Raw genomic sequence first — 27,574 nt, forward strand, 5'->3', positions numbered from 1 at the left:
TTCTATGTTATTTGGTTAAGTTCTGCGTCTTACCTTTCTTTTTTTAAATCTCATTTTCATTTATTTTTCTTGAGTTCATGCCCTCTTTTTCTGACTTCTCTCAATATTAGCAGTAATGATATATTTACCCTGTGACTGGACTTGATGCCCAGATTCAATGCCAGAAGCTGAATTCAGCAAAATCGTCAAGTTATTACAGAGCAATACTCCTCACACAATGCAGTCTCTCAACCAAGAATGCTTTTTAAAGCAAAATGAAATTCATAGGTGTTTGGGGACATGAACTATTTGTTTTTATTTTTTCTGTAGCCATTCTCAGGATGTTATTTTATAACTTGTATTCATTTCTCCTGTAAATGTGCTAAATTATTTTAGAATAAATTATCAGGACCACCTATGGTACTTTGAAATGCATATATAGTTAGGACCTTCCATTATGTTTATTCAAAAACTCATTCTTATCAGACATATACCAACATGACTTATTCTCTAATGATGCTTGGGATAAGTTATGGATTTTTTTTTGCATCAACTATATCCTAGAGCTGAATATAATGGCAAATAAATGCAGCACATACTCAATCTAAATTGCTCTTGAAAATGGGATCAAATGACTGCCACAGCAAATTAGGAAAGAATTCTTAGCTTCAGATATCCTTTTTATCCTGCTGAATCATGAATTAATTACAATATATTATAAAGAAAATATAATAGCTTATCAATAAAATATTTATGTAGAAGCATCTTGATACCTGTTTATAAGTGGTATATTTCATGATTTAAAATTTAAAAACTAATATTTTTTGACCTTTGTACATTATATAGGTAAGATGCCACACAGTCTGGGAAAGAATAGATGTTCAGTTAATGGTGGCTATCATTACCACTGCTGTAAGAATCTGAATGTCAGTATATGCCAGATCATCTTGGTTCTATCCCTCCCAGCTATGTGACCTTGTGACTTGGGAAAGTTACTAACTTCTCTGTGCCTCTGCTTACTTATCTATAAAATGGGAATATTAACAGCATCTACCTCATACAAGTGTCATTGAGTTGATTATTTTAAAGCTTATAAAATAATACATAACACACTAAGTGGTAGAGTGATCATTCAAACTCAAGTCTCTGACTCAAAAAGCCATGTTCTCATACACTTTTTTAAATAAAATTACTTATTCTTTTTATAAGTTCACTGCCATAGCCCATGTGAACTTGTCTCCTGTCTGCACATAGAATTTCTATTAAGATAAAAATCGCATGCATGAGAAAGAAAAAAAAAAACCACGGCCAAATACTTCCTTCTTACTCTTCTTTAATATTCTTACCCTTCTTTGTAATCATATCTCTTTTATCCCAGAAGCTCAAAGTGGTATATAAACTTTATGTCAATAGCAGATGCTCAACTCCCCATGGCAGGCATATATATATATATATATATATATATATATATATATATATATATATATACACACACACACATCTCCCACAAATTCTCAAAAACGAAGTCATTTTTCAAACTACTGCTTTAGAATTTGATAATCGCAGCTTCTGTGAGCACAGAAAGAGGAAGTGGCTAAGTACATTGCATTGTAGGGAAGTCATCCATGGCTCATTAATAGCATTCTGTGCTTGCTAGAAGCAGAAAAGATTTCCCTTTGGTCTCCCACATATTTGAAAATCACTTCAATTTACTTTTATATGAAACAGTGGTAGCAAAACTAAGTACAAAATTACAATCTAGTGACAGTGGTGGTAGCTGGCTGGCTGTGATATTGCACTGGATTCATAAATCTTCTGTTGTTCAGGATCCTTATGGACATTCCTCCAGATGCATATTGGCAAGAGGTGGTGTGGTTAAGTGCCTGTGTTTGTGTATGTGCGCGTGTGTGCATGTGCACACGCAGATGGGATATACGTAGGTATGTGACTGTGTGTGTGTTTTCAATTAAAAAAAAATGCATTCTGACTTAGTAAGGAGAGCATCAGCCCTGTTGCTCAGAACGTATGACCTTACTGATGTGCAAATTTTCCTAACTTTTCCAAGGAAATACACTAGTGTGAATTAAGTGTAATCTTGACCATCATCCCTATACAATCTCTCTTGAACTATGTATATGGATTTCATAAACGCTTTTGTGACACTTAACCTGGCAACTGCTTTCCCCCCAAATTTTTGGACTTACATTTTTATAACAATATTAATTAGCAATCCAAATAATAATAGTTATAAAATACTTTAAAACCTTGAGATACCACATGCCAACCACAAAAATGTTATCAAATCACAAAATTCAGTTATTCAAAAAAATAATACCACTGGTTTCAGTTTAATATGTTATTGTGTTCTTGCTACAGCCTCTTGCTGCCACCTCAACTCGTTTGATGTTACAGATACATTATTTGCAAAGCACAGTCACATGAGCAAGCAAGAGGGAATGTCATCCATATAACAACAGAAAAAAAATAAAAGGTTGGGGGAGAATTACTAAAAACAGAAGCTGACAGGATCAGATTGAATAGGGAAACCATATTTCAAAACATGGTCAGGAAAGGATGCTTAGGAACAAAAAGAATGTGTGGAAGGTAGTGCTACCAACTGATAGGAAGATACAGCATAGGAACAGGATGGGCTGGTAGTTGGGAGATGATGAATTTCATTTGGGTCATATTCCATTTGAGAGGTCTATGGAGCATGCAGTGAAAATGTCCAGACAGCAATAAGAAATATAAATCTGAAGCTCAGGAGAAAAATCTTGACCAAAGTTAAAGATCTGGCAGTCATTAGCATAAAAGTGGTTATAAAACCCAAACCATGATATTTTTTAGGAAGAAGTTTAGAGAAAGGCAAGGAGTTGAACAAGGTTGGAACTCCGTGATGTGCCACTCAGAGGAAGTTGCTGGGTGGAGTCTCCAAAGGTAACTAAGAATAAGTGGTCAAAAAAGAACAAGGAGGAAGATGAGGACATGGAGTCCTACACATCAGGCAAGAGCAAATAAGCAGTTGTTGCCAGTGCAGCAGAGAAAGTCAGGAAAACAAAAACTGGAAAGCATCTATGGGATTTACCACTTAAGTCCTCAGTGATCTCAACAAGCGCATGTTTAATGGGTTGATCCCAGACAGAATGTATAGGGCAAAATGAGATTGAAAGATAAATAGGAGTTGGTAATGGAGACCATTGTTTAGGTAAACAGTAGCTGAGGTAGCAAGGCAAGAGGTAAATCAAATGCTAGTAGACAAAAAGAAAAGCAAAGGGTATTTTTTAATAGAAAGAAATTTAGAGAATTTGTACACTGGGGGATAGGGAATTAAAGAACATACATTGGCAAGGCAAAATATCTCAGGACATGAGAAAGTACAAAATCAAGGACCTTGGTAGAGGATTGGCTTTGAATAGTAGAAGCCTCCACATCTTCCAAGACTCATGGGGTTGTGTGTTGTGGACCTAGAGAGATTTATGAGAAGCATTAAACTGAAGGAAATGATACCTGATATTGTTGCATTTCTATATGAAGTAGGAGAGTTTATTTGGGAGTTTGAGAACAAACCTTAATTTAAAGTCAATGTTTAAAATAATTGCTGAAGTTAAAAGGAAAAGTGGCTGATCAGACCAAAGTTGGGGGGTGGGGGGTAGTGTTGTGTGTAGAGCAAGTACAACAGAAACACCGGTATTAAAGGAGAATTGGAGTGGTGGAAAAAGAATCTTTCAGGTAAGCAACTGGTGAATCCAGGATAGAGAAAGAAGGAAATAAAGAGACTGATAGACTAGAAACAAGTAGAAATGTCATCAGCTGCGTGTTGTTATTATGTAAAAGAGGAAGGATAGTTGTATGGTGAGGATGAGAGAGCTGAAGGAAAAGAAAAGTGTACCAGAAACTAGGGTACTAGCAGTGGTTTGTTATACCACAGATTATACCAGCTTGCAAAAGATGATGATTAAATGGCCAGGAATTTAGAAAACTGGTTGTTAAAGTATTAGTAGCTTGAAATTGGGTATGAGGAAAGTATTTACACCACACAAATGGGCAAACACCACAAATTGGGGCTTGTTTGTTTTGTTTTTCTCCTGAGGTCTGGTTTACAAACACACTAGATTGATACTTACTTAAGATTTCTGAAGCAAGGCAGTTTTAGGGGTGACAATTTCCAGGTGTGGACCTAAGAATCTGTGGCTAAAGCAAAAATGAAGATGAATATCTTTAATTAACTAATGTAGATAACATTTATGTGTGCGTTCTATGACTTGGGTATTTCTCAATTCCATGAATTCATTAACTCACCAGGTGCTTACGACAACATTATGAGGTAAGTGTTACTATTATCCCCATTTTACTAATGAGGAAACTGAGGCAAATCACAATAGGTAACTTGCCCATTATGAAACAGCTGATAAAGCATTCATTCATTTTTTTTGCACAAATATGTGTTCACACACTGTAGAACCCCAGGTACTATTCTGGAGCCTTGAATACAGAAGTGAACAAAACAGAGATAAAAAATCTAGTGGAAGGGAAATAAAGAATTCAGCAAAATATATGGTACATCAGATGGAGAGAAAAAGCAGGAGCAGTGAAGGTGGGAGTGAGATTAGGTTTCAGTATTACATTGAGTGAACACATCAGGTCTTACTGAAAAGTGTCATATGAGGAAAGGTGGAAGAAGGTGAGGGAGCAAGCCAAATGGATACCTCGGGAGAAGTGTTCCAAAGAGAATAGGTTCCAATGCCCTCAGGTTGGAGCATTTTATACCCAAGGAGCTACAAATTGTCTTTATGCTTTATGACTATATGCCTCTTTTGCCTAAGACAGTGCTATGTCTATGGTCCATCATGTCTATGGTCCCTTCAAAATTGCTAATATTGACCCTTTTACGCTGCAGTTGGGTTAATAAAATATGTAGTCACCCTGTCATGATGGCTAGAATAGGTGGTAGAAGATAATCAGAGAGTTGATGGAGGCAGAAACGGACTCAAATGTTGAAGGGAAATGATTCTCAACCTTGGCTGTATGTTATATTTATTTGACTTAGAGAACTTTTAACAATCCCAAGTTGCAGCCTGCATCACAGGTGAATTAAATCAGAATCTCTTGGTGCAACACATGCATCAATATTTGTTCAAAGTTCTCCCAGTTGAGTGTAATATGCAACCAAGTTGTAAAAACAATGAATTGGGACATTGTTGGCCATTGTAATGACTTTGTGTTTTCTCTGAGTAAGACATGAAGCTGTTTTAGGGTTTAGGGTACAGACACAATATAATCTGTGTCTTAAAAATATCACTCCTGTTGCTATATTCAGAGACTGTAGTGAAGTACAGATGGATGGAAGGAAATTAGGAGGCTTTTGCAATAAATATCCAGGTAAAGGGATGAAAGTGACTTTAGATGAGGATTGTTGTAGTTGAGTTGATGGAAAATACTAGATTTTGTGCTGTATTTTGAAAGTAGAGCCAATAGGATTTGCTGTTAGATTGGATAAAGTGTAGAAGCAAAAGGGAAGATTGAAGGACAACTAACATCCATAAAATAACGTCAATAATAGGCAATAACTACTTCTTACAGTTATTGTATTGTATGGTATTGTATTAAATAGTTAATAGACCTAAAACCCCTAGAATATGTGTCTAGGTACTTATTAAAGTTTCCATAATGTATCTATTATTATAATATATTTCAGGGGTGCCTGGGTGGCTCAGTCAGTTAAGCATCCATGATTTCGGCATAAATCATGATCTCATGGTTTGTGGGATTGAGCCCCATGTGGGGCTCTGTGGGGATTTGGTGTCCTCCACTCCCTTCTCTGCCCCTCATCCATGCTCATGCTCTCACTCTCCCTCTCAAAAATAAATAAACGATGTGGGCACCTGGGTGTGCAGTCGGTTAAGCTCAGGTCACAATCTCGCAAGTTTGTGAGTTCAAACCCTGCATCAGGCTCTGCACCGATAGTGCAGTCTGCCTTGGATTCTGTCTCTCCTTCTCTCTGCCCCTCCCCTACTTGTGTGTGCTCTTGCACTCTCTCTCTCTCTCTCTCTCTCTCTCAAAATAAACTTTAAAGAAAATAAATAAAAATTAATTTAAACATTTTAAATATATAATATATATACACATATACATATATGCATATATGTATACATATATATATTACACATACACACATACACACATATACATACACACATTTCAGAAGATGTCACTAACAGTTTTAAAATTGTTTTTCTGTAACTTCCTGGTCTGTTTTTTCTAGTGGCTAAAAATAGTTTTATTTTCACCATTTAAAAAAATCTAGATATACGTCAAGAATATGAGTATTTAAATAATACATATAAGTGCATATCAGCATTTCAAAAGCAATGTGAGTCATTTGAAGAGTTCCCTTGAACAAATGCAAAGCAAATATTAATTTAAAAAATTAAAGGGATCTTTTAAATATTTATGTAGTCAAATTATAAATCTAGTAAAGATGGCATTTTACCTTATGCTAGTTATATATTAATAATGAGAGCTGTATTTTATTAGCACACTTTTCTTGTAAATTGTGTTGTGTGGAATTATATTTGTGCTGGGGTATGAGAGCAAAATTAATCTACATCACATTCATTTGATATTCAACAGTGAAAAAAATTAAGTCACACTCACCTACCAATAGTTTTTTTGAAACCATAATAGTTAGAGTTGAATTAATCCTCTTAATTCCTTTTTTTCCAAAAAATATATGTAAAACTTCATGTAGATGAATGTTATTATTTTTCATGCCTGTGCCAGCTTAATACCAAATGCTATTCTAAAAATAATATGACAGTAAGCATCCAAATATATGAAAGCAGGGTGTACTTGGAACCAAGCATATGGGTGGCTGAGCTTTTTATTTTAAATTTAGAAATTCAATCATCAACTTCCAAAAGCCTAAATTTATCTCTTTTAGCATTATAGTACTGTGTGTTGTGTCATTTGTAGTACCTGGTACCATGAAGTTGTAGTTTACAATTTTCCTCACTAATTCTTTTGCATACAGGTCTTTGTGCTGATTTTTTTTAATTGGTGTAGAGTTCATAATTATAGTAATATAATGAGCTATTCCATGCATTTTCCTGAGCTCTGCTATAGTCATTCCTACATCCTTATTTGGACCATACAGGAGATTTTAGATTTATGGAACCAAATATTAGACCTGAGTCTTGGTAGTTCCCAGCCATGCTTGCAAATCAGAATCACCATCCTAGAGAGATTTTATAAAATATATATACAGACTCAGGCAGATGTATCTTGCAAAATCTTCCCTGGGTAATTTTATGCACTCTAATGATGCTTCATCAAGGCTTTGGCACTCTGACACCTTTCCCCAGATGTCAGACAAAAGAAGTTTAAATTGTCTTGGCTTTACTTAAGAGAAGCACACAGCAGCTAGTGTAGGTTGCCGTCACATAAACCTAAGCAAAAATCTTTTTAAAAATTAAAAAAAAATTAAATTCAGTAGTAATCTTTGTAAACTAAAGCTATATTATATTCAGATTCACTTTAAGCCTTTAACATGTAATTCTGAAACCCAACTACCATGTTTCACAAATCCATATCTACTCTCTTCCTAGATTTTTTTCGGTATTTTAGAAATGACATTTTTACACTCCTTGTGATTGAAATTTCCGATTCTGTTATTGGTAGCCTTTCCAGCTCTGCCTAGCTTAAGTGCAAATCCATAATGACTACAAAAGAAAAAGCCTTGGAGGATTTAGTAAATATTCAACAGGAAATTATAATAAGATTTTAAACTGGGGAGGCCACAAGAACCAAGACTTCGGTAAAAAGGAGTTACTAACTCTTATTTGTTCAGTGGTTATTTTAAAACAAAAAATGACTTGGTCTTTTCAAATCTATAAATAACCTTAGCCATTTCTTTTTCAAATTCAGGAGTATTTTTTAAAGCCACAGCATGGTCAACTTTCTGATTTAGAAGCATATAAAAACTGAAATTTAACTTTAAACTTAAGTTATAGAAGTAACCCTCCAAGGTCTGTTTTCTGCAAAGTCACTTATAAATCAATTGTTGAAAACTCAAATGCACTTTCCCATAAATATTTCTTTCAAAGATATTGCTTAAGTCCCTAGGCAGATCCATAAAAGCCTCTTTAACACAGACCACAGCTAAAGGATGTAACTTCCAATACCAAAATGGGCCAGGAGTTTCCTTCAAAACCAAAAAGGAGTGTTTTTCTCCCTTCTACATGATTTGCCTTGGGCAAAAAATTTTTTGAGTCCATTTTTCTGTGGCATCCATCCCTTTATTCATGCCCTCTTCCTAGCTCCTCAAATATCCAACTTTTACTGTTTTAAATCCCACGTGGTGGCACACACTCCCCATCTCCTCTTATCCACAGGTTAGGTCTTTTTCCACCTCGTTGAATCACCTATAACCTGGACCCCACACATATACCCTATTCTAAGCTCTCATTCTCTCATCACCACAGATTTTAACAAGATACATGGTTAAACTAACTCATACTATTGCTTGTGATTCACAAATACTATTTTAATTCCTCCAGAGTTTGCTTCTTTTACATGGACTTGTAAACACAAGTAGATTTTTTTTTCTTCTGGAAATAACACTTAACAGGAGATCTACTCTCTTAACAAATTTTTAAGTGTACAAAACAGTATTGTTGACTATAGGTGCATTGTACAGCAGATCTCTAGAGCTTACTCATCTTGCTTAACTGAAACTTTATGCCTGTTGATTAGCATCTTCCCATATCCCCCAAGCTTTGGCAACACAGAAGTTGGGGGACAAGAGGTTTACAGAGTCCACTGGTTATATACCTCAGTCTTTTGTAAACCACTTAGTGAGGTACATGTTTTTCACAGCCCTTTTATAGCTCAAGTTAGCATTTTGGAAGTAATCATTTTACAAGGCTTCAACTAACCCTTCTGTTTGTATCATTCGGTTTTGAAAGGCTAGTGCCTTTCCTTATCACTTGTGGTTAGTGAATCAAAAATGTCTTTTGACGTGCATATGAATCAAACTTTCATTACTTCATTTTAGAGCATCAATTGTCATTATCCAATAGTGTCATTACACCAGATTTGTGAGGCATCTTTGAAGTTGATTTATTTATTGTAGGTAACCAAGACACTGCACAATGAATTGGATTCTCTGTAAATGTTTGCTAAATGATGACGTGCGATTTTTATTAATTCTACTCTATAATAGCAGCTTATCACCTACCATATGTAACACTGTTTCTCATTCATATTTAACATTTTCAGGACACAGAATCACTATAGTCATTTACTATATATAAAGGAGTATTGCACATTTTCAACAACAAAGTTTTAGGACAATGATTTATGTTGTGGTTCACAGACTTTTGATAGTTGGTAAGGCAATTCTTTTGATGGGTTCAACATCACTATTCTCCAGTGAGGAACTACAAAGAAATATAGTAGAAATATATCTAACTTATTTAGCCCCCTTTTCATCACTCTTTAGTGAAAATGTAAGAATCTGATGGTCATAGTCAGAGTCAAACCCCTCTTAACCTCAGAAGTAAAGATGGGGTTGTAAGTGTAGTGAATACTTCTCCTTCACTCACGATTCTTTCAAAGAATCTCTTATAGTAAGTCCATGAAAAATATTTCATTAAAGTATCCTCCCACTGACTAATAGCCTGAAGTACTTCACTCCATTAAGAGAAAAATAAATAAATTCAGTTCAGTTCAATCCAGTGAATATCTGTTGAATATCTGCCACATGCCAGATATGGTTCTAGGTCCTGAGATTTCACAGATGACTGAGACAGTTGCCCTAGATGAGATTATGTTCAAGCCAGTAAGAGAGACAGACATATATGCATATGGTTTTAACCAGTGTTGGTGTAGACAGGATGCTTTGAGAGCAATAAAGAAAGAAATTTGGTCCCAATTTATTCTTCCACTTTCCTGACTGGTCCAATGTATTGTAGGTCCTGCTGGCTATGCCTTGAAAGTAGATCTCAACTGTGATTCAAGTCACCAGTTTCTCTCTCCTGTGTTACTCTAAAAGCCTCCAGCTTGATCTCTCTGCTAACGTTTTCATTTGCAAGTCAGAGTTTATCACTCCCCAATTAAAATTCTTCTCTAACTTCTTGAACCAACTTTGGCTCAGGTCATGTTTCATGAGTTCGAGCCCCACGATGAGTTCGAGCCCCACATCAGGCTTTACACCAATAGTGCAGATTCTCTTTCGCTCCCTCTCTCTGCTCCTCCCCCACTTGCTCACATTCTCAGTCAATCAATCAAATTTTTTCTTTAACTTGTCATTATTTTAGAATATATTTCAGACTATTCACCATAGCTTACATGACCCTACCTGATATTGCCTGTGCCTACCTCTCTAGTCTCCCTGTCACTCAACAAGTTCTGGCCTCATTGGCTTTTATTCATCAAGCATGCCAAACTCATTCTCAACTTAAGCCATTTGTTCCTGCTGGGAACTACTCACACCCTCCATCACATCATCTTCTTTTCACATTACTCCATTTTATTTATTTTACAGTTCTTCATTATTTAAAAGTATCTCATGTATTTCTTACCTATTTATTTTCTGTCTTTCTGCCTCCAATTAAATGTTGGTGCTACTGGAGCAGGCACCTTTCTCTTTTGATTCCCATTCTGACTCTAGCAGTTAGAGCAATAACTGACCTGTAGTAGATTCTCAGTGAGAATTATTTGAAAGAATGAACTTGGGGATTCATCCAAGACCTCCTAGAAGATATGATACTTCTCCTGAAAAATTCACGTGACCGAAGACTACATGGACATTCCTGGAAGAGGGAACTGTATAAGCACAGCACACCAGACATGAAATAACAAGTTGTATGGGTGAATTAAACACACACACAGAAATTGAGTGAGAATAAGTTACATGACAGTAGAGATGGAAGCAAGGGTCATGTCTGTATTAAATACTGCACTTTATTCTTCACTGAAGGTCATCGGAAGGTTTTAAAGGAAAGGAGCAATGTGCTGATATTTGTGTTTTCATAGAACTTGATTTTTTTTTCCAAAAAATAGACAACGATGTGATGATTTCAAGACAGCATAGCACTCGATTCCTACATTTGTCCTCAGCACAGGCTAGGTACTTGAGCTCAACCTAAGATGAATGGACTCCTGAGAGGCTTAAAGTGTTTATGCAGCAGAACATTTCAAGCAGGGCCTTGAGAAGCATCATCCGGAGTTTGCATTACTTGCATTGTGAAGACAGTGTGACTTGCCAATGACTGCTCAAGTCTGGTGGATGTTTTGCTTCGGGGTCTGAGGGACAGTCCGGTGGAGCTCTGTAGTGTTCAGAAGTGGCAGGCATTATTATGTATAGCTTTCAGAAATCACCTCCCCGTCAGGCTCACCCTCTCTGGCACATAGAGGTTAAGCTCCATGTTTCTCTGCAATCAGGCTGAGACAGCAGAGAAAAAGAAGAATGAAGACAAACTGAATCCTAGCTACTAAGCTCTGAGATGCAGTGTGTAAATATGCCACATTCACTCTCTTTCATTTGAATCTGCCTTCCTGGGGAAAAACCATGTGTCATAAAAAAAATTCATAGTTTCTTTTTGATTAATCTCTAGTAGGAAGCCCAAAGATATTAAATCTCAGTACTCTCACATTTTTCTCCTCCCCTCATAAACAATTCAATTCAGTTTGAATTAATATTTATCGAGTGCTGACACAAGGCATGGCAGTATAGCGGATGCTGTGATGGAGCTGCTACATAAAAGGGAGAAAACCTGTGTCCTAGCTTAAGGAAAGAAAGCAGCTTTTTTAAAATATAAGACAATAGGAATAATATAGCAACCAGTGCACTACAAGATGGTGCCAAAAGTTATTTAACTTGGTCACCATTTATTAACCATTTACCATGTTCAAGAAAACCAGTATGTCCTAAACCACACCTGAGGAGCCTATGTTGACAAGGACTAGAAAAGGGAATATAGATTTTGCATAAAGGAGAGAGTTGTATCATTTGTAGAGAAATAGATTTATGCCATACCTCATGTGTGAATAAATGGGACTATTCCACTCAGCGACATAGATAAGTAGGTCCTCATTTGTTGGTTTACCTAGAATGTTCTTGTTTGTTTGTTTTTGGCTTAGAGTTCTCAGAGCTCCTTTATACCTTGCTTTATTAAGCAAATTATGCTGCCCAAACTAGCCCAGAATGGGTCATTATGGTAAAGTTTGGGTCAACTCCTTTTTAGACAACTCCAATTAAAAAGAATACAGGCTCTGGAATTAGTCTGCCTAGATTCAAGCCCTGACTCTACTATTTATTAGGTTATTAAATATCTTTGTCCTTCAGTTTGACCATCTGTAATTGGAGATAATAAATACACTTATATCACAGAATTGTTAACAAACATTGAGTAAGATCAGAATAAGAAGTTTATAACTGCGACTGGTTTGTAGTGTTTAAGGAATGTTAGCATTTTTCCCCTAGAATAATGCATCAATAATAGTAGTAAGAGTTCCTAAAAGAATATAAAACTATGCTTGGAACTTCTCTTTCATCAAGCCCACATTCTATAAATAGGAGAGAGAGAGAGAAAGAGAGAGAGATTGTCACAGGTTGGGCATGCTGGGAAGCAGATTCTAAAAGGAGATACACATGAAGACACTTCACTGGGGGAAACATCAAGATCATCTCCCTTATTGCTCTAAGTTGTAGAGTTTTGGCAGCTGATACTCCTTACCTGAGCCCTTCTCTGGGAAATGGCCTAGGTAGAGAAAGCTATCATATCAAAGATCGTGACACTTTACAGGAGCAGCTTTCAGCCAATGGTTGAGTGATGTGAGGGTAATAAGGACCCAGACACTTTTCCTCAATTTGAACCAACTCCAAAGAGTTCTCCCAGATCCAGGATATTCCATAGGATATATCAAGGCGTTTGTTGTAAATGCACTGCACTTTAAGTTCTTCTACTGCCCGGTCCTGCTCTCTTCTACCCCCCACAGGGGTTGATCCTGAGAGTGTGTAATCAGGGGCTGACATTTAATAAAATAAATAAATATTACTGCTTCATCAAATATATTCTCACTCATATACAAAACTGTCTTCTTTTTGTGTGTTTGTTTAGTTCATGTGGCAGAGAAGAACGTGAGGATGGAGGATACTAGTACAGTTTGGTTTGGTGCCACAACCTTGACCCTTGATTTGTGTTACGGGTTCTGCAGTTTTACCCAGAAGAGTTTTGTTCCATTAGTACAAATATCGCCATAGTGAAAAAAAGCAGATATATGTCTTAGTGCTGTTGTAAAAATAGCTTCGACCTCATGGACCCCTGAAAATGTCTTGGCCATGGGAATTAAAAGTACATATTCTACGTTGTATGGTCCCATGACAGAACATGGAGTAAGTGGTTTATCTTCTTTACAAACACCAAAATCTCATTTTTAAGGAGGCCATGTATTGCTGTTGGAATTGTGATTGCTATAATACTGAATGAAATCAGTTAATTTAATTCTCTCCAAAGGTTGGTGGTAAAGAGTAGTTAAAATAATTTTTAAATAACTTGCATGAAATAGAAGAGGAGGGAACACTCCCAAACTTATTTGCAAGACCAGTACTACTGGAGCACCGGGTTGCTCAGTCTTTGAGCATCTGACTCTTGATTTCGGTTCAGGTCATGATCTCACAGTTGGTGGGATCAAGCCCTGCATCAGGCTCTGCACTGATGGTGCCAAGCTTGCCTGGATTCTCTCTCTCCCTCTCTTTATGCCCCTCCCCGCTCACACAAACTCTCTCTCTCTCAAAAAAAAAAAAAAATTTAAAAACAGTAAAAAAAAAAAAAAAAAAAAAACCTCTAACAAGACCAGTATTACCCTAATAACAAAGCCAGACAAAGACATCACAAAAAAACTACATGCAATATCATTTCACACCTGACAGAATGGCTAAAATCAATAATACAAGAAAAAACAGGTGTTGACAAGGATGTGGAGAAAAGGGAACCCTCTCACACTGTTGGTAGGAATGCAAACTGGTGCAGACACTCTGGAAAACAGTATGGAGTTTCCTCAAAAAGTTAAAAATAGAACTATCCTACAATCCAGCAATCATACTTCTAGGTATTTACCCATAGAATACAAAAATATGAAATCAAAGGGATACATTCACCCCGATGTTTATAGCAGCATTGTCATCAACAGCCAAACTATGGGAAGAACCCACATGTCCATTGACTGGGTGAATGGATAAAGAAGATGTGGTATATAGATATGATGGAATATTACCCAACCATAAAAAATAATGAAATCGTATCATTTGCGGCAACATGGGTGGACCTGGAGGTGAAATAAGTGAAATAAGTCAGTCAGGGAAAGACCAATACCATACGATTTCACTTGTATGTGGGATTTAAGACACAAAACAAATAAGCAAAGGGGGGTGGGGAAGAGGGAGGCAAACCAGGAAACACTCTTAACTATAGAGAACAAACTGATGGTTATGAGAGGGAAGGTGGGTAGGGGGATGGGTAAAATAGGTAATGGAGATTAAGAAGGGCACTTGCTGTGATGAGCATGAGGTGTTATATGGAAGTATTAAATTACTATATTGAATACTTGAAACTAATATTACACTCATGTTAACTAACTGGAATTTGAATAAAAGCTTTAAGAAAACCATCAGGAGCGAACCACAGGAGCAAGGCACCTCAAAGGATACATGCATTCGTTCATTCATTTATTCATTTATTCATTTATTCTGTAGATACTTGTTGAACACCTGCTATGTACCAGGCATTCCTCAAGGCATTAGAGATGAGTAGTAGACAAAATTAACAGAAATCCCAGCCTTGCAGATCTTACATTCTAATAAGAAATAAAAATAAATAATAAAAATAAATAAAATACAGGGAATGGCATTTTTTCAGTACTTGCTACAAAACTTTTCTTGCTTTAGTGAATAGTGACAAGGGTGTGCTGAGATCTACCCTGTCATGTAGGCTTATAGAGATTAGCATAATAACATTTTTTCTGAAAAGCAATTGGTCAGCCTACATCAAGGGTTTTCATAATGTTTATGTCTTTAATGTATAAAGTCTTCTAGAATTTATCCTCATGCAAAGATGGGTATATGTTATTGTTCACTGAAGTTTTAATTAATAATAAAAAACTGAAAATAAGCAAAACTTATAGGAATATGGTACATTTATACAACATAAACTATATCATCTTTGTAGACAATATTTTATAGGGTAATATCATTGCTATTTTCATAATATACTATTAACAATATGAGATTAATTTTAATAACATAAAAAATTAGACTACCAAATGGTGGCTCTTAAATATGAATGAATTTTATCTCTTTTTATAGTTTCCTAATGTATTCCAAAATTTTTTTATGTTATATGGTTTTTTTTAATATAATTTATTGTAAAGTTAAACTCACAGTGTATACAGTGTGCTCTTGGCTTTGGGAGTAGATTCCCATGATTCATCACTTACATACAACACCCAGTGCTCATCCCAACAAGTGCCCTTCTCAATGCCCATCACTCATTTTCTCCTCTCCCCTGCCCCTCCCATAAGCCCTCAGTTTGTTCTCTATATTTAAGAGTTTCTTATGGTTTGTCTCCCTCTCTGTTGTATTCCAAATGTTTCACAATGGGTTCATATTATTTCCATAATCAGAAAAATATGTTTCATTATTTGTCATTTTATTTGCTTTAATTTTGTTTTGCTTTGGTTTTGGTTGGCTTTAGAGCTCAGTTTGGAGCAATTGCCAATTTTGTGAGACTCCATTGTTAAGCTCAAGTTAATAATTGGAATAAAATATGCAGGTAATGGATGCTTCTTCCCCTATGAAGCTGAATCTTAGGTTATAATTTGACAAATATTCGTTAACCATTCAGAAGTCATGTACCTGCATTTGAAGCCCAACTCTCTCATTTACTTATCTTGGATGAATTGTATAACTTTCCTAGGACTCAGTCTCCCCTCTGTTAAACTGGAAAAGAGGGGGCATTGACTAGATTAATGGCTCTTTGGCTTTTTTAAGTCAGAGATCTATTTGAGAATTTGGTGAAGACTATGGATCTATGGCATATAAATGTGCATCAGCATCAAAAAGAATAAAATAATTACATTTAGTAAAAAAAGTGCAAGATTTATATACTGAAAACTACAAAATATAGTTTGACCAGTTTCTGAGCCAGTATCAGGATTAAGAAATTGGCAGCTCCCATTTCCTATGCCTTAGAACATTTATTCTTAGAACCCATTCACCATGCTGTGAGGAAGCACAGTCTATCCCACGGAGAGGTCCATGTAAAGAAGAGCCAAGGGCTCCCAGCTACAGTCTCATTTGAACTCCTGGTCAATGGCCAGCCCAAACTTGATAGACTTATGAATGAGTCATCTTGGAAACTGCTTCCAGGCCCAGATGAGCTGCCCTACTTAATGACTCCTGAACAGACATGAACCGTCAGAGCCAACCCCTAGCCAAGCTGCACATTAGTGGATTTTTAAAATTTATTTATTTATTTATTTATTTATTTATTTATTTATTTATTTTGAGAGAGATCAAGCAGAGGAGGGAAAGAGAGAGGGAGAGAAAGAGAGACTCGGAAGCAAGCTCTGCAATGTCAGTGCTCAGAGCACAATGTGGAGGTTGAACCTATGAACCATGAGATCATGACCTGAGCCACCATCAAGAGTCAGACACTTAACTGACTGAGCCACCCAGGTGCCCCCACGCTACACATTTGTGACCCAAACAGATGACTGTCATTATTTTAAGTTACTAAGTTTTGAGGATAGTTTGTTATGCATCAAGAGCTAACTGGAATGCTTAATAAATGTTGGCTTAATTATATTGTGCTAAATAAGACTTAACCTCAAAAGCTTTCAAGTAAAAGATGGCTATTGCTTTAGGCCCTTTTGGGTTTTGACAAATTTTGGACTTCCCTGAACTTGGATATGGATGATTATGTGAAAATGGTTCTTCTTTTGGCAAACAAAAGCTTCCTCTGCTGGCAAAAATTAAATTCTTTGTGACAACTTGATAGCCTATATTGGGTCTAAATAAGAGGAATCATAAAAACAGTTTATCAAAAATTTTCTACACATTTTCTTTCATTAACAATATTAATTGTATAAATATTTCAAGTAAATATATTGTGGAAAGTCACTTTTGCTATATTTAATCAATTTTGTGAATTTTTGCTGACGAAGTGAAAATGCTATTTCAAAACACAGATGGCCCTCTCACAGCATTTTATCTTCTCACAAGGAAGAAGCACAATTCTTGCCAAATGGAAGCATTGTTTCCTTGGCCTGCCTTTTCCCTTTGTGCTTTCTAGAATTCTAATTTGACTCCACAATACAATAGAAACACATAGTCTAGAAGTTGAAAAGTCACCACATTACTCAGACTTATGAAATATCTGGGATAAAATTCATCTTTTTCTTCCTTAAAAAAAAAGCCTCTAAATTTCATCAGCAGCACTACACTCAAAATACCCACTCAGATGAGTGGAAACTCAGCCTCCTGGTGGTCATAAGCAAAAAGTATTACTTTTAAGTGTTAATTAAAAATGAAAGCTACAGGGCGCCTGGGTCACTCGGTTGAGCGTCTGATGTCAGCTCAGGTCATGAGCTCACAGTTCGTAAGTTCAGGCCCCGTGTCAGGCTCTGTGCTGATGGCTTGGAGCCTGGAGCCTCCTTCGGATTCTGTGTGTGTGTGTGTGTCTCTCTCTCTCTGCCCCTTCCCCGCATGCTCTCTGTATCTCTCTCTCTCCCTCTCTCTCTCTCTCTCTCTTTCTCTCAAGGTAAATAAACATTAATTTTTTTTTTAAGAAAAGAAAACTACATGCCAATATCCCTGATGAACATAAATGCAAAAATCTTCAACAAAATATTAGCCAGCTATATTCAACAGTGCATTAAAAGGATCATACAATGTGATCAGGTGGGAGTTATTATAGGGATGCGAGGATGGTTCAACATTCACAAATCAATCAATGCGATATACCACATCAACAAAATGAAGGATAAAAACCCTATGATCATCTCAATATATGCAGAAAAAGTATCTGACAAAATTCAGTATCAATGTCATGAAGGCCATATATGAGAAACCCATAGTGAACATCATACATAATGGTAAAAAGTGAAACCTTTTCCTCTAAGATTAGGAACATGACAAAGATGTCCATTCTTGCCACTCTTAGTCAACATAGCATTGGAAGTCCTAGCTGAAGCAATTAGTCAAGAAAAAGAAATAAAAGGCATCTAAATCATTAAAGAAAAAGTCAAACTGTCTCCATTTGCAGGTAACATGATATTATATACAGAAAACCCTAAAGACACCACCAAAAACCTGTTAGTAATAAATACAGTAAAGTTGCAGGATACAAAATCAATATACAAAAATTAGTTGCATTTCTATACACTAACAAAACACTGTCAGAGGAATGAAGAAAAACATCCCATTTACAATTTTATCGAAAAGGAATAGAACAATTAGGAATAAGTTTACCCACAGAAGTGAAAGATCTGTACACTGATAACTATAAAATACTGAAAAAAGAAATTGAAGATAACACCAAAAAATGGAAAATTATTCTGTACAGAATACTCATGGAGTGGAAGAAGTAATATCTTTAAAATGTCCATACTACCCAAAACAATCTACAGACTCATACAATCCGATCAAAATTCCAATGGCATTTTTCACAAAATTACAACAAATAATCCTAAAATTTGTATGGAACCATAAAAGAGCCCCAAAAGGCAAAGCAATCTTGAGAAAAAGAACAAAGCTGGAGGCATCACATTTCCTAATTTCAAGCTATATTACAAAGGTCTAGTAATAAAAACAGTATGAAGCTGGCATAAAAACAGACACATAGATCAATGGAACAGAATTGAGAGCCCAGAAATAAACCAATGCAAATATGGTCAATTAATTTATGAAAAAGAGCTAAGAAAAAACAATGGGAAATTACAAGTCTCTTCAACAAATGGTGCTAGGAAAACTGGACAGCCACATTCAAAAGAATGAAACTGAACCCTTATATTATGCCATACACAAAGATTAACTCAAAATGGACTAAAAACTTGAACATAAGACCTGAAACCATAAAACTCCTAGAAGAAAACATAGAGGATAAGTCCCTTGACTTTGGTCTTGGCAGTGATTTTTTGGATTGACCCCAAAAGCAAAGACAACAAAACTAAAATAGACAAATGGGACTACACCAAACTAAAAAGTTTCTGCACATCAAAAGAAACTATCAACAAAATGAAAAGGTAACCTCTGGAATGGGAGAAAGCATTTGTCAATCGTATATTCAACAAGGGGTTAATACCCAAGTATACAAGGAACTCATACAACTCAACAGTAAACAAACAAACAAATAACCCAATTTTTAAAATGGGCAAAGGACCCAAATAGACATTTTTCCAAAGAAGATATACAAATAGCCAACAGGTAGATGAAAAGATGGTTAACATCACTAATCATCAGGGAAATGCAAATCAAAACCACAATGAGATATTACTTCACATCTCTAAGGATGGCTATTATCAAGAAGATAAAAATAAAAATGCTGACAAGGATATGAAGATGGGGAACCGTTGTACATTGTTGGTTGGAATGTAAATGGGTGCAGAAAATTTGGAAAACAGTATAGAGGGTCCTCAAGAAATTAGAAATAGAACTATCATATGATCCAGCATTCCACTTTTGGGAATATATCCAAAGGAAATTAAACCATTATCTCTAGGAGATATCTGCACTCCCATGTTCATTGCAGCATTATTCACAACAGCCAAGATATGGAAATAATCTAAGACCTAAGTGTCTGTTGATGGATGAATGAATTAAGAAAACCTGGAAAAGATATAATGGAATATTAATCAGCCTTTAAATAAAAAGAAATCCTGCCATTTACCACAACATGGGTAAACCTGAAAGATACTGTGCTAAGTGAAATAAGTCAGACGGAGAAAGACAAATATTGCTGGCATCACTTATATGTGGGAAAAAAAATAATAATAATAAATAAAACTTATAGAAACAGAGAGTGGAAAAGTGGTTGCCAAGGGTGGGGGAAGTAGGGGAAATAGGGTGGTTTGAAAAAGGATGCACACATTCTGTTAGAGTAAGTCCTGAGGATCTAACATATAACAAACATAGTGACTATCATTGATAACACTGCATTGTATAATTGATATTTGCTAAAAAGAATAGAACTTAAGTGCCTTCATCTTAAAAAAAAGGAGGGATATATATATATATATATATATATATATATATATATATATATATATAGTATGATAGCCAAAAAGTGGAAATAACTCTACTGTTTATCAACCAATCAACCGATAGAGGTACTAAAAAATGAATAGAATATTATACATCAGTAAAAATAATAAAATATTGAGTGAACCTTGAAAGATTATATTAAGTGAAAGAATACAGTCACAAAAGACCACATGCTTTATGGTTACATTTAAATGAAATACCCAGAATAGGCAAAACTATAGAGATAGAAAGTTGATTAGTAGTTGTCTAGGGCTGGTGGGGAAAATTGGAGGAGATGGGGGATGGCTGCCAATTAGTATAAAATGTCTTTGGGGAATCATTATAAAGTTTTAAAGCTGATTATGGTGATAGTTACCCTAACTCTGTGAATACACTAAAAATGATAAATCTGCATAGTTTAAAAATATAAATTATATGGTATGTGAATCGTATTTCAATAAAGCTGTTAAAAAATAACTTGGAACAAAAATATTAGCAAATCAAATCCAGCACTGTATAAAAGAATTACAGCCACAACCAAATGGGATTTACCCTGATGTGCAAGAATAGTTCAACTTTCAAAAATCAATTAATGTCATCTATCACATCAAATGACTAAAAAAGAAAAATCACATGATCACATAAATAGAAAAAGGTACTTGATAAAATCGAACACCAGTTTATGATTTAAAAAAAAAAACTTTCAGTAAACTAGAAATAGAAGGAAAGTTCTTAAATTTAATAAAAACTGTCTACAAAAAAAACCTATAGTTATCATACTTAATGGTGAGAAACTTAAAGTTGTCCCACCAGGATCAGGAACAAGGCAAGTATGTCACTCTCACTACTCCTTTTGACTATCATACTGGAAGCAGTAGCTAATGTAAGAAGACAAGAAAAAGTGAGGAAAGTACACAGATTAGGAAGGAAAAAATAAAACTGTCCTTATTACAAATAACATATTGTCTATGTAGAAAATCTGACAAAACCTTGCAATCTGCAAGGTTGAAGAATACGAAGTTAATATACAATATATAAAAGTCAATTGCTTTCCTACATATCAGCAATGAACAAGTGGAATTTGAAATTAAAAACATATACCATTTACATTAGCACCCTCAAAATGAAAAACTTAGGTATAAATCTAACAAAGTATGTGCAATATCTGTATGAGGAAAACCTTAACTCTGATTAACAAAATCAAAGAAGAACTAAACATATGGAGAGATATTCCATATTAATGATTAAGGAAACTCAGTATTATTTAAATGTCACTTCTTTCCAACTTGATATATATTTTTAATGCAACCCAATAAAAATCCCAGAACGTTATTTTGTGGACATCAACAAAGTGATTCTGAAGTTTATATGTAGAGGTAGAAGGCCTAGAATGGATAACACAATATCAAAAAAGAACAAACTCACAGGACTGGTACTATCTGACTTCAAGACTTATAAACATAGTCAACTAGTCTTTGACAAAAGAGAAAAAGCAATACCATGGAGCAAACCTTGTCTTTTCAATAAGTGGTGCTGGAACAACTGGATATCCACATGCAAAAAATAAAAACAAAAAGCAAAATCAACAACAAAAGAACTAAACACAGAACCTTACACCCTTCACAAAAATTAAGGCAAAATGTATCACAGACCTAAATGTTAAACACAAAATTATAATAATGCTAGAAGAGAACATAGAAAAACCTAGATGATATTGGATATGGCAAACACTTTTTAGATACAACTACAATGACACAATCCAAGAAAAAAATAATTGATGAGCTGGACTTCATTAAAATTTAAAACTTATGCTCTGCAAAAGATGATGTTAAGAGAATGAGAAGACAAGCCACAGACTGGGAGAAAATATTTGCAAAAGACACATCTGATAAAGGACTTGACTAAAATATACAAAGAACTCTTAAAATTCAACAACAAGAAAACCAGCCATTTTAAAAATGGACCAAAGGCCTTAACAGTCACGGCACCAAAGATATACAGATGGCAAATAAGCTTATGAAAGGATGCTTCACACTGTATGTCATCAGGAAAATGCAAACTGAAATAATGAGGTACCACTATGCACCTATTAGAATGGCCCAAACTGGTAACACTGACACTAAATGTTGCTAAGGATGTGAAGCCACGCATTCATTGCTGGTAGGAATGCAAAATGGTACAGCCATTTTGGAAGATAGTTTGGGGGTCTCCTAACAAAACTAAACATATTCTTACTATATGATCCAGCTGTCACCCTCCCTGGCACTTAACCAAAGGAGTTTAAAGCTTGCATCCACATAAAAGCCTGCAACTGCAAACATGCTATGAACACAGATGTTTATAGCAGCTTTATTTGTAATCGCCAAAACTTGGAAGCAACGAAGATGTCCTTCGTAAGTGAATGGATAAATGAAACTGTTATGCATCCAGACAAAGGAATTTTATTCAGCACTAAAAAGAATAGAGCCATCAAGCCATGAAAAACATGGAAGAATCTTAAATGCATATTATGAAGTGAAAGAAACCTATCTGCAAAGACTGCCTACTCTGTGATTCCACTATATGACATTCTACAAAAGGCAAAACTATGAAGAAAGTAAAAGATCAGTGGTAGCCAAGGTTTGGAGATGGGGGAGGGAGGAGTGGTGGTGTTGGTGAATAGATGAAGCACAGAGGATTTTTAAGACAGTGAAAATACTCTGTATGAAACTATAATGTGTTTATGTCTTTATAAATTTGTCCAAATCCGTAGAATGTAGAACACAAAGAATGAACCCTAATGCAAACCATGCATTTTGGATGATTGTGATGTATCAATGTAGGTTCATCAATTGTATCAAATGTACCATTCTGGTGGGTAATGATTTTGGGGGAAGTTATGCATATGCATGTGCAAAGGGCAGAAGATATATAGGAAATCTCTGTCTCTTCCTCTTAATTTTGCTGTGAACCTAAAAGTGCTCTAAAAAAGTAGTCTTTTTTTTTTTTAAAGAAATAACTTGGTGCTTTGTGTCACTCTCAGAAAAGATAGGAAATTAAATTTCAACCTGGTATTAAATAAATTATTTCTTTTTATGATGTAAAGGTGTATGTTGCCCATTGATTTTTCAGGAAAGTGAGAGGAGAATTTCTGATATTAAATTAAATATTTATATTAAATATTAATTTACATTAAAATTACAAGAAATACATGTAATTGTAGTACTGTAAGGTTTTATGAAATAATAACTATTAAATTAAGTCAGGGGCTGTGCTATATGTTTTATATGCGATTCTCACTGCACCTCTGAGTTGGATTATTCTATTCTCATTGTAGAGATAAGAAAACTGAGGCATTCCTTAGTTTTCAGATGGTCCATTCACATTTCCTACCATGCAGAAATTCTACATTGATGAGATCTGTACCAGGCAACTTCATTTCTAATAGGTAAAAGAGCCACCTCTTTAAATGTAGTGTAATCCTTTCTAGGCTGAAACAATTTATGCTTTGAATTCTATTCAGTGGCTTTGAGAGTCCTAATAGAGGAGAGGTAGGTAGTGTACATTATAGAAGAGGCAGATTTCATCTAATAGTGCACTGTCTAGGAAGATGGATTGGAAACATAAAGAGCTAATAACACCAAAGATTTTCTTTGCTAGGTTATCTTTTATACATTAATTATACAGAAGGACCTGCACAAATGGATACTCTTGCTACATAGACTGTTTCTTTTGAGAGTTCTTTTCCTTACTCTGCACTTGAGTTGGGAGATATTATCAGAGAGCTATCAGGAAGATGAGTTGGTATAAAGACAAAGTTTATTTCATTTGTAGTGTAAGCTTATTCATTTAAGTGACGAATGAATCCTCATTGTATAGGATACTGTGTCACTGTGATATGGTCAGATCATGCCTGTATTTAAATCCACACTATAGTTCAAAATCAGGTATCCATTAAAACTTGTTTAACTTTGCAAATTTTAAGATAACTCTTATTTATGCATCTGTCTCTTACTAGATATTCATTTTAATAACATTCATAAATAAATGTCACCTAATATATAAAACCAACTGGGAATTTTTCATGTTTCTCTATAACTCCTTTTAAGGCAACTATCTCCAAATAACTTTGTAGAGCAATATGCGTTATTTTCCAAACTTAAAATATTTTTATTTTATTTTTCTCTAATTTCTAGAGTATTGTTTGTATCTGACCTTATTAAGGCACACATCTTACATGGATGACAATTAGATTCTTTTCCTTTTTAAAAAAGCATGTTTCAGAAGTAGATCCCTCAGTGCCCCTTACATTCCTGAAATCATTGTTGCACTATATGCTAACTAATTTGGATGTAAATTTTTTTTAAAAAAGCATGTTATTTTTAAATCAAATGAGAAGAAATAGCACAATCAAGGGATTGTCTGCTACATACCAGTGCTGTGCCTGGCTTGTTATTCATATGATTTTATTTAATCTTCCCACCTGGGCACTAAAATAGTCCTGATTTCAGTCAGTTGCCAACAACTTCCTTTCTATTTGCTCTATATAATGAAAGAATTGGAAAATCTCGTTATTTTCTGTTTGCATGTATTTTTTTTCTCTCTTTCCCATAGCTTCCCTAAACTTGTTTCTTGTTTAGGCAAACAAGTTTTCTTTTCCCTAGTAATCATTTCTACTCATATTTTGAGTTTATCACACAACTTTTATCCAAACTAAGGGGTTTTGCAGTCCTTCTGCCCACCCGAACTCACAACTATGGGAAGCAAATTCTATTCTCTGGGAGTCATTGCTGCTACCTAATTTGACTTCAGTCTCTCTTCTTAAAGTTTTTGAAATCTTTCTTTCTAGAAGTTAATTTGGTTGGTTCTCTTTTATCCTTTGTTCTCCTTTGTCACTTCCAGCTAGACTTTTTCCTTTCTTTTAAATGTCAAACAAATTCTTACATTTCATGATCAGCAAATTTGATTCTTATATTATTGGATCCAGTAAAATAAATTCAAGGGTTTTACTTAATGCTACACACACATGTATACACACATGCATGCAGGCACGCACACATGCTACATTAAAATAAATCAATGTAAACAATTGTAATTCTCTTTCAGAAACATGATGGCCATTTCACAGTCATCCAGTTGGTCGGTATGCTCCGAGGCATTGCATCAGGAATGAAGTATCTTTCTGATATGGGCTATGTTCATCGTGATCTAGCAGCTAGGAATATATTGGTCAACAGCAACTTAGTATGCAAAGTTTCCGATTTTGGTCTCTCCCGGGTACTGGAAGATGATCCAGAGGCTGCTTATACAACAACTGTAAGTTTGCATGTCCTTTTCCAATATATAGGTTGTTCACTTTTATTGTTTTTAATGTTATAAGAATAATCCTTTTTGGCTTTCCTGATTTTCTACTCACACCTCTCATTTTCACAATTTAACATCATTATTTAATTGAGAAATAATTGCTTTATCTGAGAGCCTGGTTTAAAAACAAAAACAAAAACAAAAACACCTTCTTATATTTAACTGTTTTCTTTCTTTCATTGTACTGGACTTTAATATCATGCTTGAGTTCCATGTCATGACTGCCTTTACAACAAATCTTCCTTTTCCCAAGGCATTTTTAATGTTTAATAATTATTTCCTAAATGGAGTTCTATACAGGACAATGGTGAATCAATTAAGTCAGTGATAGTGAAGAAACAATGGTTATGAAATTACTTTTTTTTTGCCCTCACAACAAATGTTATGGATTGATCTGATCATACTTAAAGATGAACAAGATAGGTTTCTCTAGAGATGCATAAGTACCCTCTAAACTTTTTTCTGACTGATGCTTGGGAATTGTGCGAGCAAGAAGAATAGGCTAAAACTTTAGAACCAAACTATCATTGTAGATTATATGATCTCAACTTAATTCATTAATAGTTTAAGCATTTCTGAATGCCCCAAAACCAGTTAATTCCACCAACCTTTTTGATTATTGTTTCAATGATTTCAGGCTCAAAGTCTTTCTTCAGCTATCTTAAACCTAATAATTTGTAAAACTATACTATATGTTGTTCTTTTTTAAACAAAACCTTCACCATTGACTTGGCAGTCACCTTCAATGAAAAGTAAGTCAGTAAAATTATTCAAGTTGTTTTTATCCTCACCTCTTTTCTCTAACCTTACACATTATTTTAAAAGAGGTAAATCCATTATTTAGCTCCCTTCTATCTCATTTTCTATGAGTTTTTTTTGAAACATCACTGTATTCAATCACTCCAGAAGGGATGCAAGTTTAATATTATGAATGAAGCATATTATGCCCTTACCATATTTACGGTGTAAAATGCTCTATATCACTTTATTGATGATATTTTCATTATTTTCTAAGCAAAATGAATTAATCTCTTAGAGCCTGACATATAAGGTAGCAATATCTATTTATCTTTTAATTTGACCAAAAGCCTTCATAAAAATAAAAATCTATCATGTCTCAAAATAAATTGTTCGTTTCAAAAAAGAAGTATTTTCTTTTTTTTTTTCAAAAAATTTTTAATGTTTATTTTATGATTGAGGGAGACAGAGTGTGACTGGGGGAGGGGCAGAGAGAGAGGGAGACACTGAAGCCAAAGCAGGCTCCAGGCTCTGAGCTGTCAGGGTAGAACCACGAACTGTGAGATCATTACCTGAACTGAAGTCGGATACTTAACTGATTGAGCCAACCAGGTGCCCTAAAAGCAGCATTTTCCAACTCTATTTTCTAATTGGAAGATGTCGTACATTTTTCTTTTTTTTCAAGGCTTTTCTCTTCTTTTTATTGATGAATAGCTTGAAGCAACTTTTCAAGTTACAGAACAGTGTAGATAAGATTTTTATATTATGCATATTATTTTCAACCTTGGAGAATGGTGTTTAAAATTATTATATAAATACTATGCAATATATGAGGCGCCTGGGTGGCTCAGTCAGTTAAGCGTCCAACTTCGGCTCAAGTCATGATCTCTTGGTCCATGAGTTTGAGCCCCACGTCAGGCTGTATAGTGACAGCTTGGAGCCTGGAGCTTGCTTTGGATTCTGTGTCTCCCTCTCTTTCTGCCCCTCCCCCCTCATGCTCTGTGTCTCTCTCTCAAAAATAATAAACATTAAAAACATTTTTAAAAATATTATGCAATATAATATTTATAAAAATTCCAACAAATGTGATCTACTAAAAGAACAAAATGATACAGGAAATAAAGAATAAAATAGGAAATAACTACTAGACTCTTTGTATGCCTATATGATATACTTGAAATCCTTATTAAATAATATTTTAACTACTTTTTAAAA

General features: G+C 35.0%; 1 protein-coding gene across 7 annotated transcripts in view; it reads left to right on the forward strand.

The window, feature by feature from the left end:
- Positions 1-27,574, forward strand: part of EPHA6 (EPH receptor A6) — an 856,998-nt gene that overhangs the window by 726,853 nt on the left and 102,571 nt on the right. For all 7 annotated transcript variants that reach the window (XM_027077585.2, XM_027077587.2, XM_027077586.2 and 4 more), the window contains one exon: positions 25,364-25,573. In XM_027077585.2, the coding sequence (XP_026933386.1) occupies positions 25,364-25,573 (210 nt within the window). The remainder of the gene's footprint in view (positions 1-25,363; positions 25,574-27,574) is intronic.

Source organism: Acinonyx jubatus, chromosome C2 (genome assembly GCF_027475565.1).
Source record: "Acinonyx jubatus isolate Ajub_Pintada_27869175 chromosome C2, VMU_Ajub_asm_v1.0, whole genome shotgun sequence".
Taxonomy (NCBI): domain Eukaryota; kingdom Metazoa; phylum Chordata; class Mammalia; order Carnivora; family Felidae; genus Acinonyx; species Acinonyx jubatus.